The sequence below is a fragment of the Perissodus microlepis genome, chromosome 18 (genome assembly GCF_051167445.1).
Source record: "Perissodus microlepis isolate ML-2025 ecotype Zambia chromosome 18, ASM5116744v1, whole genome shotgun sequence".
In the NCBI taxonomy this organism is placed as follows: Eukaryota; Metazoa; Chordata; class Actinopteri; order Cichliformes; family Cichlidae; genus Perissodus; species Perissodus microlepis.
Genome location: NC_140478.1, coordinates 24,756,374 through 24,775,914, shown reverse-complemented (window position 1 = coordinate 24,775,914; position 19,541 = coordinate 24,756,374). Strand labels below are relative to the sequence as shown.

The 19,541-nt window shown below is 38.3% G+C and overlaps 1 protein-coding gene across 7 annotated transcripts in view; it reads left to right on the top strand.

The window, feature by feature from the left end:
• piezo2b (piezo-type mechanosensitive ion channel component 2b) overlaps positions 1 to 18,672 on the top strand; it is a 91,616-nt gene extending 72,944 nt beyond the window's left edge. For all 7 annotated transcript variants that reach the window (XM_084911756.1, XM_084911757.1, XM_084911760.1 and 4 more), the window contains 16 exons: positions 2,074 to 2,736; positions 3,327 to 3,585; positions 3,900 to 4,076; positions 7,502 to 7,829; positions 8,088 to 8,214; positions 9,161 to 9,308; positions 9,420 to 9,631; positions 9,823 to 9,981; positions 11,514 to 11,661; positions 12,062 to 12,250; positions 12,559 to 12,651; positions 13,177 to 13,346; positions 14,578 to 14,706; positions 15,428 to 15,507; positions 15,838 to 16,039; positions 17,076 to 18,672. In XM_084911756.1, the coding sequence (XP_084767882.1) occupies positions 2,074 to 2,736; positions 3,327 to 3,585; positions 3,900 to 4,076; positions 7,502 to 7,829; positions 8,088 to 8,214; positions 9,161 to 9,308; positions 9,420 to 9,631; positions 9,823 to 9,981; positions 11,514 to 11,661; positions 12,062 to 12,250; positions 12,559 to 12,651; positions 13,177 to 13,346; positions 14,578 to 14,706; positions 15,428 to 15,507; positions 15,838 to 16,039; positions 17,076 to 17,328 (3,337 nt within the window). In that variant the 3' untranslated portion in view covers positions 17,329 to 18,672. The remainder of the gene's footprint in view (positions 1 to 2,073; positions 2,737 to 3,326; positions 3,586 to 3,899; positions 4,077 to 7,501; positions 7,830 to 8,087; positions 8,215 to 9,160; positions 9,309 to 9,419; positions 9,632 to 9,822; positions 9,982 to 11,513; positions 11,662 to 12,061; positions 12,251 to 12,558; positions 12,652 to 13,176; positions 13,347 to 14,577; positions 14,707 to 15,427; positions 15,508 to 15,837; positions 16,040 to 17,075) is intronic.
• The last annotated feature ends 869 nt before the right edge of the window (positions 18,673 to 19,541 follow it).

Below are 19,541 nucleotides of genomic sequence, written 5' to 3'. Positions count from 1 at the left end.
CGAACAATAGTTTTACTTTGACAGGGAGAGTTCCTTTCTAATGGTTTGCTGTTATAACTGTCCCAAATGATGTCTGCTTGATTTCTTTCATGGTCACAAGATGAACTTTAACAGCATATTTGTTAAAGTGCATCTTAGCCTTCTGCGCTAACCAGCTATTATTCTTCTGTTATGGTTATCGTTATACCGAAAAGGCAGAAGGACCATTATTTGGAATTGTGATTGTCCAGAGGCTCCGCCAGTCATGCAACACTGAGATGATCAATCCAGAATGTGATACATACAGCAGTGTGAAATAGTGTTTGACCCCTTCTTGATTTCCTATTTTTTTCTGTCTTTGTCACACTTAAATGTGTCAGATCATCAAACAAACTTAAATATGAGACAAAAATACCACAAGTAAGCACAAACCTAATAACTGGTTGGGCCACCCTTAGCAGCAACAACTGCAATCAAGAGTTTGTGATAACTGGCAATGAGTCTTTTACGGCGCTGTGGAGAAATTTTGGAGAATTGTTCTAATCTAGCCAGTTTTCAAGCATGAACCACTTTAAGGTCATGCCATCAGATTCAGGTCAGGACTTTGACTAGGCCACTCCATAGTCTTCATTTTTGTTTTCTAAAGCCATTCAGAGTTGGACTTGCTGGTGCGTTGTGGATCGTCGTCCTGCTGCAGAACCCAAGTGTGTTTCAGCTTGAGGTCAGGAACCGATGGCTGGACATTCTCCTATAGGATGTTTTGGTAGACAACAGAATTCCTGGTTCCATTTATCACAGCAAATCTTCCTGGTCCTGAGCCAACAAAACAGCCCCAGACCATCACACTACCACCACCATATTGTATTCTTGGTATGAGGTTCCTTTTGTGAAATGCGGTGTTACTTTTTCGACAGATGTAACACGACTAAAATCTTGAGAGTTCAGCTTTTGTTTGCCTGTCCCCAGAGTATTTTCCCCAAAGTCTTGGGGATCATCCAGATGTTTCTTGGCAAATGTAAGACAGACCTTTGTGTTCTTTTTGGTCAGCACTGGTTTTCCCCTTGAACTCTCCCATGGATGACTTTTTTCCCCAGTCTCTTTCTTATTGTTGAATCATGATCTCTGACCTTAACTGAGACATGTGAAGCCTGTGGTTCTTTAATGTTGTTCTGGAGTCTTTTGTTACCTCCTGGATGAGTCATCAGTGTACTCTTGGAGTAGTTTTGGCTGGCCCGTCACTCCTGGGAAGCTTCACCATTGTTCCAAGTTTTCTCCATTTGTATATAATGGCTCTCATCGTGGTTCAATGGAGTCCCAAAACTTTGGAAATGGTTTTGTAAGCTTTTCCAGATGAAAGATGTCAGTGTCTTTGTTTCTCAGGTGTTTCATTAGATCGTGACATGATGTGTTGCTCTTTGAGATTTTTTAGCCTGCTTCACTTTGTCAGACAGATTCTATTTAAGTGATTTCTTGATTCAACAGGTCTGCCAGGCGTGAGTGTGTTTAGTCAAACTGAACTCAATTTTCCAAAAAATGTGGTTAATCACCGTTAATTCATGATTTAACAAAAGGGGCAATTACTTCTTCACACAGGACCAGGTAGGCTTGGATAACTTTTCTCCCTTAATCAATAAAAACATTATTTAAAAACTGCATTTTGTATTTACTCGGGTTTGATGGTCTGAAACATGTAAATGTGACAAATATGCAAGACACTAGGAAATCAGAATGGGGGCAAACACTTTTTTTGAAGCACTATTAAAAAACAACTCCTGTTGTGTTAACCCATAATTTGTGAATAACTTGCCAATAAGTTAAAACAGGCTAAACAGGTGGATTAAAGTAATATAATTTTTTATGCAGAAATTTGCCCTTAAACATTTTTAGGTCCTGTCAGTGCTTACAAATAAAACTCCATAATATGAGTTAATGTAGTCTAAAAATGTATTAGTGTGTCTACACGCTTGCTTTCTGCTTGATGCCAGTTTTTTATTTATTCCAGATATAGTGAGAACCCAAATCAATATTTAGAAAGTACAAATAAATTGATACATCTGACACAATCCCTGTTTTGTTTTGTCTTCTCGTTCACAGTGAGCCAACCCAGTGTGTCATAATTTACTCTAGACAGGGAACTACTGATACCATAGAAGAAGTGGAGGATGAGCACGATCAAGGGGAAGACAAGCAGCAGGTTCCCTGGGAATCTCAACAGTTTGATGAGATTGGGGAGGCTGAGGGTGTGGCATTGAGTGATGGAGAGCCCAGGGAGAAAGAAAAAAAAGAAGAGGAAGAAGAGGTGGTGGAGGAAGGGCAGAAGGGATTAGAGGGTGAAGAAGGACTACAGGAACAGCAGGACCAGGAGAGAGAGGAGGCTCCCTGGGAGTCTTTTGGTCCAGACGAGGGCCCCTCCTTAAGAGTGGAAGAGTTACACGCTTCTCCTTCTGCCCAGGAGAAAGAGTTCATCACTGAGAGTGAAGATGGTGCAGGACAGCAGGACCTCATGCCTACGGAGGGTCAAACAGAGCTGATCTACACTCCAGATACAGATGCCTCTAAAACATCTGATGCGGATGTGCCTCCCAGCTACAGCAAGGCAGTCAGCTTTGACCGCTTGGAAGTTAGTGACGATGAGAGTGACACAGATAGGAAGAGGTGCATGGTCATGACCTCAGACAGCCGCTCAGACAGCAGGTCGGACATCATGTTGCCCTCTATGACTACTGAACTGACGGCCAGTGAACTGTTGCTCAACAAGTAAGTTAAAAAAAAAAAAATATTGATTAAAGTTTTAGACCTTAAAGCAGGGATGTCAAACTCATTTTACATGCTGGGCCACACATAGAGCCCACTATGATCTTAAGTGGGGCAGAGCAGTGAAATCATGTGATAAATGTGTAAAATTTCTGCAAAAGTTATGGGAATTCATTAAGCAGAGTGTCCTGTAATTATAAGATATAAAGGTTTTGTTCATTTACCGTGGAAAAACAGGAACTTTCCTGTTATTTAATTGTTTCTCTGTTAATTACTTTGGTCTATTATGAATGGCAGCCCTTATAAATAGAAAAAGCTGTAAAACCTATGATATTACAGTTAAGAGTTCAAATCTATCCACTCCTTGACATTTTCTAAAGCTGTCTAATGGGCCGGATTCAATTCCTTGCTGTGACAATATTGGCCCCCAGGCCTTATGTTTGATACCCCTGACTTAAAGCCTTCTGAGAGTAAACTATCTGTCTCTAGAGTCATTCAGTTGTGATGTAATTTCTGTCTTTTAAAAAAAAAAATCAAACATAAATAGTTTTTCACTGTTACGACCTCCATTAATGCCTCCTCTGTCTGTCCAGGATGTTTTATGACGAGGAGCTGGAGCAGTCAGATAAATTCTACCAAAACCAGCCTCTGTTCCTCCAGCTCTGCTACGCCCTCTACAACATGCTGGTGGCTCACTCAGAGTTGGTGTGCTACCTGGTCATCATCATAAACCACTTGGTGTCAGCCTCTTGTGTTACGCTGGTCCTTCCCATTACCATCTTCCTCTGGGCAATGTTGTCTGTTCCACGGCCCAGCAAGCGCTACTGGATGACTGTCATCATCTATACTGAGGTGCAGACAAACATGATGATGATGTTGCAAAATAAATAACTAAGATTTCCAAGAAATTGTTAAGTAACTGTGTGTTTCGATCATTCATTTTCAAATTTCAGATGTCTTTTTTGGGGGAAATGAAGTAGATAAAGGATCTAAACATAAAGGAAAAGATTGTTGGTTTTGTCCACAGTGAATACTACAAAGTTAAGATGAAAAAAAAGGCAACAGGGAACATAACAGCATTTAGTCTAACAGATGATCATCAGGTTCCAGGGTAAAAGTCGGACTTAGTGTGTATTTCAAATTGATTGATGATGTTTTCCTTCCAGGTCACCATCGTCATCAAATACTTCTTCCAGTTTGGCTTCTTCCCGTTCCACTCGAGCGTAGACAAGAACAAACCGCTTCACCCTCCCAACATCATTGGTGTGGAGAAGAAAGACGGTTACGTCCACTACGACCTGGTCCAGTTACTGGCTCTCTTCTTTCACAGGTCCATCCTGAAGGTGTGGGCAAACAGAAATATATAGTCTCCCTCACATGAAAACAAAGACCATAAAAAACTATCACCGCATACTGTTTTTAGAGTTGATTCTCCTGAAGTACACTCGTTATATGTGTCTTTTTATTCATGACATCACTGACTTGATATTTCATCATGAATTAATTTTCAGAGAGACAGAAAATATATTTCAAATATCTGCAGACAAAATAAAATTCCTTTGCATATTTTATGGACTGATTTATGCATCTGAGAAGGCCAATATTAATAAGTACCAGCTTTTGGCAGCACAGGCTGGCTGATACACAAAACTGAATGAAAAGCCAGTATTTGAGCAATTTAGATGTCCCTGCTGGATTGTTCTGCACAGTTTTCCTTTATTATCAACAAATGAAACAAAAGCAGTTTAAGACTGCATATCTCCAAAGCTGTAAACATGAAATGAGATATCCTTCTGGATACACAATGACACTTGGAGCTAGCTAGTCTGTGATATTTTCTTAAAAATGAAGATAGTGTCTTTTAGAATCAGACTTAGATTTATTGACCAAGTATGTGTGCACTGGCAAGGAATTGGGCTCGAGATCATTCTTTGCTCTCAGTGTAGAGAAAAGAGTAAACGACAGACAATACTATCAACATGACACAGACATACATAGCATATTATGGTGCAATGGTACACACGATGGACTAAAATTATCGAATAAATAAGGGATGGATGACTAGTTACTGTATATACTATAGGTGAGGACACTATAAATTTACAGTACAGAGCAAAACAGTACAGCATGCTTTGCTTCAGCAGCAGGTATGGTAGTATGATGTTTAAGTACCAGAGAGTGCTGAGTATTCATGAGAGTGACGCCCTATGGAAAGAAACTGTGCAGATGTCTGCTTTTTTTGGCATATTGGAACATTTTGTAATGGTTTAAATTGATTTGGATTTGTGAAAATAGGTCCAATGTTGCCTCCTAATTCTAGTCTAAGGATCTTTGCCAAAAATTCCAAACCCCACCTCTTGTATCATTTTCTCCCAAATCCATCCAGAACAAACTAATCCCTTCTGTTAGTGAGGGGGAAAAGCAAAATATGAAGAGTCAATGTTAGGCCTCTTCTGAGAGAGATTTTCTCCCATGTGATTTGATTTTTCTTTTCCACTTATTCCCTATAGTTTACTTAAAAAATATTTACTGTATTAAAGGAAAAAAATTAAATTTCTTAGTATTTCTGTGTGAAACAAGGACTGTATTACACCCTGATATCCAAAAATGTTGTGATTCTGTGTAAAATGTAAATGATTTGCAAATCTCATAAGCCCATATATATATTCGCATCAGGTCATAGAAAACACATCAGATGTTTAAACTGAGACATTTTACTATTTCATGAAGAATGGCAGTGTTGGTCAAGTTCCTTGAAAAAAGTAATCAGTAACTAATTACTGAAAAAAGTAATCCCGTTACTTTACTGATTACTTATTTTCAAAAGTAATTAATTACTTAGTTACTTGGTTACTTAGTTACTGTTTAAAAACACGATTTACAACCTGAATAGGTGATAAAGCGATAGGTCTTTCAGCCCAATTCTACTTTTTCTGCATAATCATACAAAATGTAATCAAATGAAAAAGTCTCTTTTTAAAACTTGTTTTATTAGTTTTAATCTTTTAACTTTATGCATGAAGCAAAAATCTAATTACATGCAACATTCTCTGACTGGAAGAAATTTATTTAAAATTTAAACCTATTTTCTGCACATTCCAGCACATAAAATAAAATATTTTTTTGTGTTTACACTCAGTCTTTCAAATAGATGCAAGTAAAACACAGCAGAAAATAAATAAAATCAAAGACTAGCGGTCCTGTTGCTCTATTTTCACCTGTAAAGCAGGAGTGGGGTAGGCGGAGGTTTGCCCTGGTGCAGGTGTGCCGCAGCAGTCAGTTGAAGAATCCGCGAGTTTCTCTGTGAATTTCCCATTACGTGGTAGCGCACTCGGTGCTTGCTTGGAAGTTTAGGGGTTTTTTCGCTGTAAAAAGGCGTTTTCTTCCCACGCACAGCAGACACTAATGTTTTTGTCACTTTTTATGGAATCAAACTCAAAGTAAGGTCAGTACTTCCACGCTTTAAACGCTGCACACTCATACTCTCTCCGTACTCGATATATGATCCACTGTTGATCTGCACACAGCTGTTGTCACGAATGTCGCACTCGCTTACGTCACTGTCATGAGACATTCTCGCAAAAAAAAATCACGGTTTTAGTAACGCAGTAACGCAGCGTTCCCACGGGAAAGTAACGGTAATCTAATTACCGTTTTTGCAATAGTAATCCCTTACTTTACTCGTTACTTGAAAAAAGTAATCGGATTACAGTAACGCGTTACTTGTAACTATGTTTACCACTGTGTAGGATCCCCTCTTCTTTTAACAACAGTCTGTAAACATGTAGCAACTAATGAAACCAGTTGTTGGACTTTTGAGAGAGGAATGTTGTCCATTCTTGTCTGATATAAGATTTAAGACCAAGGCAACAAAGGATTTTTTAAATTGATACCACATGTGTATCTACTAGGCTGAGGCTGAGGGGTTACTCTAGTGGCTGCCAATATTTTTATGTCATATAATGACTAAAATGCTGTTGTGTCATTTGCATATGCGTCATTGCTTTCTGATATTTTCCTTTTTTTTCTTTTTTCTTTTTTTACAGAAGACCAGCTTTTTTATGAGGCCTTGCATTTGATTTTTTGGTCACTTATACTTAGTTTACAGATTATACTGCATAGAATCAACCCATATAACAATAACAACAACAACAACAACAACAACAATAATAATAATAATAATAATAATAATAATAATAGCAAAACTGCTCAATTGAATATTACAAAAAAGAGCCAAATAAAAGTTCCATTATGCTCGATGCGTCACTTTCGTCGTGGGTGTCACGTGCCGATTTTAACGTTGTATTGTCAGCTAGTCGTGCACCTCTCAATATTTGAAAGGCCGATTACTGTGATCACTCTCATCTACTATTTCTAATGAGTCCTGTTATAAAACCTAATGATCAGTCACATTTACTCCCTAAACCGTTAGGGGAAAAAATGTTATTTTCAGTGTAGCAGAGATAATATAAACTTAGGTTTTGTTTTTTTTTTACCTGTAGAAAAGGTAAAAGGAACCAAAGAAGATGTATTTATATTGTTGGGAATTTGAAGTATTTGAAGTTACGCTGAGATAAAAATTAAAGATTTGTTACCATGATGAGGGTTTGTGGTTTCATTGGTTACATGTATCAGGGATTTTAGTGATATTTTTATGTTTTTCTTTTCTTTTTGGAGGGTAGGACAGCTTTATGACTGGGAAAAAACTCTGTTCACTTTCATCTTATTTGTATATGGAAATAACAGTCCTTCCACCTTTCATTACCAGTGCCATGGTCTGTGGGATGAGGATGACCCCAAGGTAAAGAAAGAGGCACCTTGTCAGTCTGAAGAAGTCAGAAGTCAGTCTGAGTCTGAAGACGAGAGAAAAGATGAGGAGAGTGAGAAGGAGTCGGAACCGGGCTCGTCACTAAACAGTGAAAGGAGAGGCTCCAATCAGACCCTGAGGTCCATAAACTTCGGGACCTCCATAGATTCAGGACACGTTCAGGTGCCCTACTCGCAGCAGCAGCAGACCTACCAGCGGCGCAAGAGCTCCAGTGGAGGCTCACACATTTCTCATCCATCTCTCCACTCTTCTGCAAGATCTAAGAGAGGTGAAGGCTTTTTTTTCCTTTTGGCTATTTCCTGCTACTAAATGGTTGTTGGATAGTGGATTTAAGAAATCCCCTGCTGCAGTATTTCTGTAAAACAAACACCTGGAAGAAATATGATATTTTGTGGTAACCGTTAACTTTGTTCTTTACAGTAAAAATAACGATAAATAGAAAGTCTTGCATTGGTATTGCGTTTATCAGTAACTCGGAGCTTTGACACGGGTCATTTAAAACTGAAAATGTAAATTGTTTCCACAGGAAGTACAGCTTCTCGCAACAGCAGCCGCAAGAGCGAGGCCAGCGTCCATCAGAAGACCCGCAAACAGATGATCATAGAGAAACTGAGGGAGCAGCTCTTCAAAGCAAAAGCTTTCATCATAAAGCGGTAGCACAAAACATAGCTGCTTTGTAAAAGTTGAAATGGCTGTGTTTTTTTTTTCTCTCTTTAATTCCACCCACAGCTTCTTACTGACTATAAAGTGTGTTTGTAATGTTATGAGAGCATTCTTGATGAATGATGTAAGATGCACTGTGGAAAACCACCGTGGTGATACAGCAGCTTAAACCTTTCAAAGGTCTAAATTTAGATCTTTAATTACAGCATTCCCGTTAGACCGTCCACTGTCATTTTTGTAAGTGCTGCAACAGACACTCCAAACATATTATTGTTCTAAATTTAATTGCAATGCAATGAGCGGTTTCCCAGATATAATGTGTAAGACAGTAACCGAAACCCAATGTTTTGCTCAAAATAAGTTCAGCTCTTCATATGAAATAAGTGGTGTTATATAGACTTGTTTGAAGTGATTTTGTTTGAACGCACAGAAAAAAAAAACCTATAAGTGGTTTTTAGATGTAAAGCAGATTTACTATCTTTATTTCCAACTACATATTTTTATTCTTGGACTTAGAGTAGCTTTGTATGATTAATGGTTAAAAATAATCCCATTTTATCTTATCCTTTTGTAAGACCCCCAGTTCATCATTAAACTAAGTTAAACTGCACATGACACTTTAAGCTCTTGTTCTTCTGATTGGCTGCCCTCAACAAACTGAGGGTTTGATTAGCAGGCAGATGCTCACACACGAGGCTGTAGATGCAATATCAGAGTCTCACTGACATCATTAAAACCCAACAACTGAAAAATTCCTCCATCCTAGTGTTTAGAGTAGTCTGAAGGCTGATTATTCTCTTCTACACAGACCTCAGTATGTGAAACTTTGTAAAAGATTCATTATAAAATGACACAGTCTCAGAAAGGTCACAAACACAAAAAGCTTCAGGCGTCTGTTTGATCGCTTTCTAATAACACTGATTCTGCTCCCTGTAGGGTTTTGGGTATCTATCTTCCCATGAGGCAGTTTTTCTATAACTTGATTCATCCAGAGTACAGCGCAGTCACCGACGTCTATGTGCTGATGTTCCTCGCTGACACAGTTGACTTCATCATCATCGTGTTTGGATTCTGGGCATTTGGTGTAAGTTTTGAATTTATCTGCAGAAGAAAATGACAATGTTCACCTCAAGTGACAACAACAATTAGAATTTTGTTACGTGACTTAATAAAACTGTTTACCTTTTCCTTGTAGAAACACTCAGCGGCAGACATCACATCATCGCTGTCAGAGGATCAGGTCCCGGGAGCTTTTCTCGTCATGGTGTTGATCCAGTTTGGCACCATGGTGGTGGACCGGGCCCTCTACCTCCGAAAGTCTGTTATGGGCAAGGTTATCTTCCAGGTCATTCTGGTCTTTGGCATCCACTTCTGGATGTTCTTCATCCTGCCAAAGGTCACAGACAAGTAAGCGCTTCATCTTAGCTCACGTGAGAGCTGAGATTAATCATCCTAATTAATTTAAATGATAAAATACATCTGACAGCATGGCGTCAAATATATTTGTGCTTTTTTTAAAATTTTGCTCTTCAAAGTTAGAAAACCAGCTGTATACTTTTTTCAGTTCAACAGCTGTCTTTGCTTTCTTCCTTTCATAGACGTTTCAGTGAGAACACAGTCGCTCAGATGTGGTATTTTGTCAAGTGCATCTACTTCGGGCTGTCAGCCTATCAGATCCGCTGTGGTTATCCCACCCGTGTTCTGGGAAACTTCCTCACAAAGAGCTACAATTATGTCAACCTCTTCCTGTTCCAGGGGTGAGTTATGCAGAGAGAGTTTCATTTCTTCCAGCTGGACAAACATATCCAAGGCCCTGCTAGCTGCTGCTGCTGCTGCTGGTGAAGCAGAATTGCAAGGAGAAGATTACGTATCAAAAACTGTACAAGAAATATTTGCTAGAGGAGAAAAAAACACCTTTCCTCTTCTCAGTCCTACATTTTAAATTGTATAGAAACATAAGCATTGGTTTTCGCCATAGTTATGTTATATTTGATCAGTTTAGCATTTAGAATTTAATTCATTAATGCAGCTGAAACGGTAAGCACTAACATTAAATTTATAATAGATTCATAACAGATCTCTAAAATATGCTGTTTGGATACTTCGATTTATGAGCTTATTACTATATGCATTATTATTACTTATTTGACTGCACAGCTAGATCCAAAGATGTATTAGCTTGTGTTTTAGACTGACCTATTGCTAGCTGGTACTTTCAGCTGCATCTGTATTTCATCTTCTCTCACCCTTCTGCTTTTTTCTTTATTTATCTGATCAACGTGTCTAACATTACATGGTTCACACTGCCTGCCTTGTTGACAGAAACAGAGACAGGGAGAGAGTTTGCATGTGGAGCCTGCGTGCATGGAAGCTGCAGAGAGAAAGAGAGAGAGCTTGCATATGAGAAAGTTGTGCCTGATGTGTAGATTTTGCACAGCTCTATTTGCTGATTAAGTTCACTGTTTACCAGCAACAAGAAAATCACCATCAGGCCACTGGGAAGGCCTCCAGATCATGTGTGAACTAAAAAATATGAAAGTCAAGCTATGCATAAAAGGGTGTGAAATTAATAAACACAATACTTTTTCTACCTAATCTATATCCAATCTTCCACACATCTATAATTGATAACAAAAGATTCGTTATTTTTTGGCTAAACTGAGTGAAAGAGGAATCTTTGGTGTTATTTCTTCATCATAAAAAAGCCACAAAAATGGGTTTTATTCACTTAATAGCAATTTAATGTGTGTTTCAAAATACATGGCGGGTCACTGGCAAAGGGAAGGGGTGTCTCGAAGGAGAGGATGAGCCCAGCAGTGTGAAAACAAATACAGTGCACTGCTGTTTCTTGTATGGTCATGCCGACTTTAATACAAAGGACTGAAACCACACAAAACTACGACTACTATTTAAAATAAAAAATGTATTTAAAATTACAAAAAAAATATTTCTAAATCTTTGCATATTGTTTAAAAGTAAGTTATTTAGTGAATTGAGGCAACAGTTGTTGTGATTTGATGCTATATAAATAAAATTGAATTAAATTAAATTGAGTAGTTCCAAAATACTCTACATGTGAAGGCTATGCGCATTTTTGTATCCATCATGATACTGACATGTAAGATGATAATTTGTTGATGTTGTGGTATTTTCTCTATGGTTTAAATTCAGGAAGCTAAATAAGTTTGGCATGTATGCTGTAGACTAAAGGAATATCTTGTTATATAAGCAATAATATCATGAGCTTTCACATTATGCCAGATTAATAAAGAAGATATGTGGTTTTCAGTTTCCGTCTAGTACCTTTCCTGACGGAGCTCCGAGCTGTGATGGACTGGGTTTGGACCGACACTTCGCTGTCTCTGTCCAGCTGGATCTGTGTGGAGGACATCTACGCTCACATCTTTATCCTGAAATGCTGGAGAGAGTCAGAGAAGGTGTTTATCATCGTGGCACTAGTGTAGTGTAAAACAATCTGTTTCAGGGCCAGTGTCTGTCATGTTGGAATTTAAACCGAAATTTACTTTTGTGATTTATGGAGGTAAATCTTTATATACATAGATAGATAGATAGATAGATAGATAGATAGATAGATACTGTGTCTATCAGTAAGTGAAGTGAAAATATCTTTATTCACTGCTCTCTTGCAGTTGTTACCCAGTCAGTCTGAAATATATCCCTCCATGAAACTTTTTGCACATTTTTACTTTTACAAATTTGTCAAAAAAATTGCGTTGACTTTGTTGTTAAAGCAAAGGACCAGGGGGAATTCTGTGTTACGTTCTCCATCTAATACCAGTAACTTATTTCAGTGTCCTCTCTGTCATCCTTCTGCAGAGGTATCCCCAGCCACGAGGCCAGAAGAAGAAGAAAGTGGTGAAGTATGGGATGGGAGGAATGATTGTGGTGCTGCTGATCTGTATAGTATGGTTTCCGCTGCTCTTCATGTCCCTCGTGAAATCTGTAGCTGGAGTCGTCAACACTCCGCTGGATGTCTCATTTGAAATCACACTGGCAGGCTTTCAGGTGTGGACACAATTTCTTATATAAAATCATTGGCACCTCTTTTCACAGCTCCTTTGTCAAATGTCTAGAGGTAACATTTATGGTTATGTGGTACCTGTGGACTGAGGGAGATATTTTAGTGTATTTAGGGTGGAGGGTTTAATGTAGTGTGTTTGTATGTGTGTGTATCAGGCATAGTTTCACGACAGTTACTGCACATTAATCTGTATGAATAAATTAAGTTCACCAGAAACAAGTGCTTGGTTTAAAATCATTAGAGGTGTATTCACCTTTAACTAGACTTTTTTCAAAACGTTGTCTTTCCACAGCCCATCTTCACCATGAGTGCGCAGCAAAAGCAACTGCGGCATGTGACGGAAAAGGAATTTCGCAACTTTGTCGAATATTATAAGAAGAAAGATGTAAGTATACGAAATCAAATACAAATAGAAGATCATAATTTACAAACCATAATGTGTTTTCAATTTGAGAAATAAATACTTTTTTATCTCTGATGTAAAGTAGTTCCCATATAATGCGAGTAGTTCTTTCTCTACTAAAGTACCATAGACAGTAAAAAGGATCGACGTAACAACGATGATGTCATCAACTGGTTTTGGAAGCTTATTTTACGTATTGACTTCATGTCTCAGCTTAAGATGAGAAGGTCAAGGCTAGCAAATTTGGTTAGCAAGATCCATCCATACCCTTAAATCAGGGGATAACTTTTTCCTGAAGGGAACAAAAACATATGTACTAATATTCAGTTGAAGATTATAGTTAGATAGTTGAATTATAGTTGAATCTGAAACAGTTTTAACAATCAACAGTCCATTTGTGTATGTGTGCATGTTGACCTTAATTTAAACTTGCTTAGCTGACAGATTATTGGTTTAGTGCGACTGAATTATATTGATTCTAATTGTTTGATTTTGTGTTTGGATTAGGACGCCATGCAGTGGCTGGAGAGCTACATTTATGAGGACCTGACCATTGCTCAATTGAAAGGCAGCTCCAACTCTCTGTGGACCATCAGTCCGCCCAGCAGAGCTAGCTTGATAGAGATGTTGAACTCTACCGATGATTTCTCCATCACTGTGTCCTGGTCTGTGCAAAGGTACGCAGGGACAAATGTGTTTCCAGATAGGTAAAACTTTATAATAACTGTTAGTAAAGGGTTAATTAATAAGTAATACAATTTAAGTTATTTATTTTATCATCATGAAACAAAAAAGATAATTATTAAAGAGCATCGACATCACATTACAAGTAGTGTATGACCAAAGACGTAAGATCAATGACATTCTGGCAAAAGTGCAATAATCACCTCAACTGGCGCCTATCAATGTGGAAGAGTAGCTGCTCTACTCGGAGTCCCTTCCAAAATACTACAGTGCTCACCCTATCTCTAAGGGAAAGGCCAGCCTTCAGAGCACATGTTCCCCTATAGAACTGCCGGGCTTTTACCTGACGCCTTTCACCTCAGAGGAGCAACCTTGTGTCCATTCTATGCTCTGTCTGTTTATATGGACAGAACCCAGGGTGACCAGCTTTTTGTGTGCTGGGCTAAAGCACAAACTGTGCCTCTCCCACTGGATAGTAGGAGCAATTGCCCTGGCCTATACTAACAGGGGTCTTCAGCCTCCTGCTGGCCTGGGGCACGTTAGGGGTCCCCACTACAAACTCATGGGCTCTTTTTAAATCAATTTCCATCCAGGAGGTGTGTTCAGCTGGATGCTGACCCTCACCTCACACATCTGCACATCTGTTTTACAAGCTAGATGTGACAGCACTTAACCTGGTGCATTCAGCCCTCAGTGTAGGTTCTTCCCAGGTGGGAGTGTCTCCTCTGTGAAATGTTATTGGGGGACAGTTGTCTTCTTAACAGGCATGTCTCGGAATCAGGGAGTCAGTATTTCTCCCACAGTGAGAGATGAAATAAATGCTATGAAAGAGAACATAAGGTTATGCTCATGCTACTCAAGAGAACCGGGGACCACCCTCCTTGCTATGGAAGTGAGGAAGAAGTGGGCTTGTTTTGAATAACATATGACAATGTCAGCCTATTATATAGGGAGGGCCAAGCCACTCCTGACACTGGAGTCACTCAGCCATACATACACATTCATCATACCTTGTTGTCAAAGTTTTTGACCCATAGACATCAGCAAGTGCTAGTTAAATTGTCCCTCATTCAGAAGACTTCTCCTCAGTCTACCAGCTTTGTTGCAAATCTGCTTTTTCATAATAACCCCAATTACCTTGCTTCGCATCGAACAACATTTTAATTTTAAATGTAAAGATACAAATTCCTTAAGCATAATTTAAGTATGTTTTTTCTCCTTTAGAAACACCAGCCTGGGAGCCAAGGCAGAAACAGCATCTGGAAAAGTAACAAGGTTTCTTAAAAACGAAGACAAAGACATGAAACAGAACCTTATAGATCTGTTAGAAGATGAACGTAACATAACAGAAGTGTGAGTATAGTATCAGCCGCACATTTTCTCTTTACTCTTTGCCAGTTTGTGTTCTCTAGTAACCAGGAGCTGCTAAATGTTCCCCCTCAGCTAAATAATTTTCCCTCTTATTTTCGAAGGTGGCAATTAAACTTTTATGGCTGTACATAAATTAAGTATGGAGAGTATTAGTAAAGTAAGTCCACAGTTACATGTGAAGACAGGTGTCACTTATATGCATTTATTTAACATAATGACTGGAAACAGGGGCAAAACTAACCTAACAAACAATAAAACCTAACAGCACTTAGTGGTAGCATATTTTTCGACTGACTGGTGTGTTTTGGAGCGAGACAAGGTCTTTTTAAATATAACATAATCTGTATATAAAAGATGGACGAAGCCATGCTGACATCATCCGTTGGTTGTGAAGCATCAATGAATGTTTTTTTTTTGTCAGAAAATGTATTAAAATGTGCAAAAAGACAACTTCTTTAATTGATAAACAGTTTGGTGTGATTTGGTTATAAGCGACGAATTCTGGGAAAAATATGTGAATATGTGATGTTTGCTTTGTTAGACTGAAGTGGATTTACAAATCTGTTAAAAAGTAAACATTTTTACAATTAGTAAGGCACGCCTCTATAACATACAAAGCCATAATATAATATAATCATTAGAATTGTTATAATATTTATAAAATATTAACTTGCAAGCACTTACAGCTTTTCTTTTCCTGCAGGACACTAACAAAAATTTTCCCTCGCTATGTTCGAGCACCCAGCGATGTGGAGTCCAAACCCGTTGAAAGCCTTTACAGAGGTGACCGAGTATTTGTCACTGTGTACAGAGTGTTAGAGTGATGTGAATTTTTCATCCTTGTTATTTGATTTGGTAACAGTAAAGAAAAATAATAGTAAAGATGCTCCATCTCAATAGGAGATGTAGTAGATTAGAATTTCTGACTATTAAATATCAAAACATATTCATGCTTTTCAAAAAGTACATAAGCCATTTTATTTAATGGGTGAGTACATTTCTTTAACATCAATTTATATACTTACTTTTGATGGACAAAGCTTTTGTATATTTTTTTCCAAAATAAATCTGATTTACATTATCTGACAAAACTTCTTTATTTCTTTATCGTAGAAACGGACGGTCACCCAGAATATTATGACATTACGGTGAAACTGAAGAGAGCTAATGACAGCAATGATAAAGAATGGTGGATCGTCCATCAGACAGAGCCTAGCAAGACCAATCTAACCAATCTAAAGTCTGCAGGCCTGGAACTGTTCGTATTCAGCGACCAAGTCAGCCCGCCCAGTTTGGGCTTTCTAGCTGGATATGGGTACGTGGTTTGTGATATTCTGTTGTGTATTTCAGTGAAATGTTTGTGTTTATATGTAAAAAAAATATATTATGAAAGTTACTGAAAATTGTACAGCCAGTGGGTTAATAGCAGTTATAGCAGAAATAAAGAATAATGAGAGGAGTCACAAGATAAGTAAGGATAGGAACTGATGCTTACTGATTGAAACTAATCTGACTGATTAATTTCATTTCATATGAGACTATTTTAATGTATTTAAAACCAGTTTGAATGTTTAGTTAAAGACACTGACACAGAATAGTCAGGCTGTGTTGGTGGACTATATTTGCTTCACTGAGCTTTTGTTACCAAATTGTCACATTTCCCTTTTTTCATGCGAGACACACCCTTATCAGCAATAAATGAAATATTACATATTTTACATTCATTTCTACTATGCGACATTTGTGAATGTTACTTTGACATGTATAAAATACCTAATGTTGTTCATAACTGGGGGCGGTCTCTTATTCGAAAGTGAAAAACATTTTTTAAAGATATCTAAAAAAAGGTAACTAGAATTGTTCTTGGTTCGTTTGATTTCCCATCCAAGAACCTTCTTGAGTGAAGTTGAAGCAGTGCATCATGGGAAGCCCCCAGCAGCCTAGGCTTATTGCAGCATAACAAAGGGAGGATTCGCCTAAGTTGGGAAATACACAATGTTGGGCTTCGATGAGTGCATCTCAGCAGTTCTTTTTTATGTGTATATGATACAAAATCAAAATGTAAAGACAAATGACCAAAAATGGGGTTTCGGCTGGATGCTGATGAGACAGCGTGGGATCGATTCATATACTTTTTCTTCACAAAAATTAACCGCATTCTTTGGCAGTTGGGATACAGAACAATCAAATTAGTTTCTTAGAATATCATAGAGAAGTACATCGTTCACAGCATTTGTCAAATATCATATGTTTTACCTTTTTGATACATTATATTTGGATTTCTAGTCAGAGAAATAAGAATTTAAAAGAATCCAAAATCTGAATGTTTTCTTCTTCTCCTTCCTGTTTAGTATCATGGGCCTGTACGCCTCTGTGGTTTTGGTCATCGGCAAGTTTGTGCGCGAGTTCTTCAGTGGCATTTCCCACACCATCATGTTCGAGGAGCTGCCCAACGTGGACCGCATCCTCAAGCTGTGCACCGATATCTTCCTGGTGCGAGAGACGGGGGAGCTGGACCTGGAGGAGGACATGTACTCTAAACTCATCTTCCTTTACCGCTCGCCAGAGACTATGATCAAGTGGACTCGGGAGAAAACTCAGTGAGGGAAACTTTAATGAATGAAGTTGAATCAGATCTTTTCAGAGACACTGGATAGTCGCTCTGTTGGTGTGAGCAGCTATTTTAGCCTCCAAAGCAAATGAAGGCCAACTTTATCCTCATCAGCTGAGCTCGGACGGCAGTGATACAGTGTTAGCTCCGAAGGGAAACACCTTTTTATTTGGACTTATAAACTGGGGTATTTTTTACTAATTAATGACAACCTTGACTGTCACAATTAATAAATTTGAGCACACATTTCCAGGTGCTGTATTTATCTTGCAAAGGTTTTGCCTCCAGTGGATAAAATAAGCAGGCGGTTTTCAGTTCGAGGTGTTTAGGTGCAATTTTCCTGAAATTAAAAGACAAAAAGTCCCTAATTTCTCTTCACATCTGTCCCTAATATTTTCAAAATCGCATGGTAGGTGGAGAGAAACAGTAAGTGGCTGCAGCATTACTCTTTAAGGGCTTCCCACTGACAAATAAGTGGACAACAACGACCACACAAGCACAATCACATATTTTTCCAACTGGAACGTTTGGATTTTGGGACTGTGCAATGCTGAGCTGCCGTTCCTATAAGATTTTTAAGAATGTGGAGCAAGGGAAATTTGACTTTCAGACATCACGATTACTTTTTTTTGTTTTTTTAAAGAAATGTCAGAGGCCACTCTGGAAACAAAATGCAAAACAAAAGATTACCAGACAATCTTTACTTGCCTTATTTTGTTTGTATGAGAAGAACTGAAACTCTTACGAACTACACACCTTTCTCAGGAAGAGCTGTTTTCACAGATAATCATTGTATGTTACGGTAATATGTAGGCTTTTGTGGATCTTAAAAAACATGATATTGTAGAAAAGATGAGAACTATTTAAATGGCATGAAATAAAATGTGTTTTACTGCACAGTGACACAGTTAAAAGCTGTATTAAAGAAGGACTTTTTTCCTGCAGAGATTGACATTTTTTTGTCATTCATCAACATTTTGAATCATCTGCAAGCCGGTTTGAGTCGAGAGCAGCAGAGGTCTGGTTTTCTACATCAGGGTAATGTGCTTCGGGCGGTAGACTCTGACTTGTGGACCTCGCTGGCACCCACAGCTGTGCATCCAGTCATCAAAGAAGAAACACACAAAGGGCTGAGACTTGGAGCCCTTTGGTCCAAACTATGCATTAGAGGACATTTAGCATGAGTGAAAACCTTAATTATTGCCATGACTAATTTGCAATACTTGTACATAGGGGTTACATTAAAGGGAAAGGTCGCAGGGGAATGAAATGTGAAAATTGAACTTGTATGTTAAGGCAATGTCCAAAAATCTTCAAATAAAACATGTGGAAAGGTGTGGCGTTTTTTGCACTCAGCTGTTGTGTGTGTGTGAAGATGGTCTGTAAATCTGGGGGTCACATCAGTGGGTTTTAACAGGATTGTGATGGAAAAGCTGCAACATGCGTGGATTGGAAACCCCCCTCCTTAAATTGTAGCTTCTCTTGCTTAATTTTATTTTAGCATATCAGTTTCTCTCTTTTGATTTGTGATAATTTTTTTTTTATTGTGTGTCATGTCAGTCCTGTAGTTCATGGTAAAAATGGGTAGTGGGAGATAAAAGAAAAGAGATAATAATGGGACAGATGACTAAATAATAGGATATTTTATGAAACGTGTGTTAGAGGTAAGTATACAGTGCACTCACGATGTTTGAAACAAAGACAATTTTTTGTAGTGTAATTTTGCAACTGGAGGCCGCAGTTAAGGTGTAGCAGAGCAACTCCAGGGTGGAGACTTCTGGCAGATATCGGCTGTAAAGAGTTTGTTTTCAAGTATTAAAAAATATTCTTTAAATTTATGTTAGTTTGTCCCATTATTTTAATGGGAAATTGTGTATAAAAATGACTGCAAGTCTTAAACAACTCGTGCAAAATTGTTGTATAATCCCTTGAATTAGAGCTGAAAGTCTCCACTTTAATCATATTGATTGATTTACAATTAACTGTAATGGTGGGCAAAGGCAAAACTGCAAAAGGGCACTGTACATGTGTTCTGTATCTATACACACTGTACAGTGAGAAGATATGGAGATACAGAGAAGTGTTAGTCCTTCTCCTGATCTCCTTTTTGTGTGTGTCGCAGTTAAATTTTTCAGATCATCAAACAAATGTAAATATTAGAGAAAGACAACACAAGTCTTGCCTACTGCACCCCCAGTTAGAACAG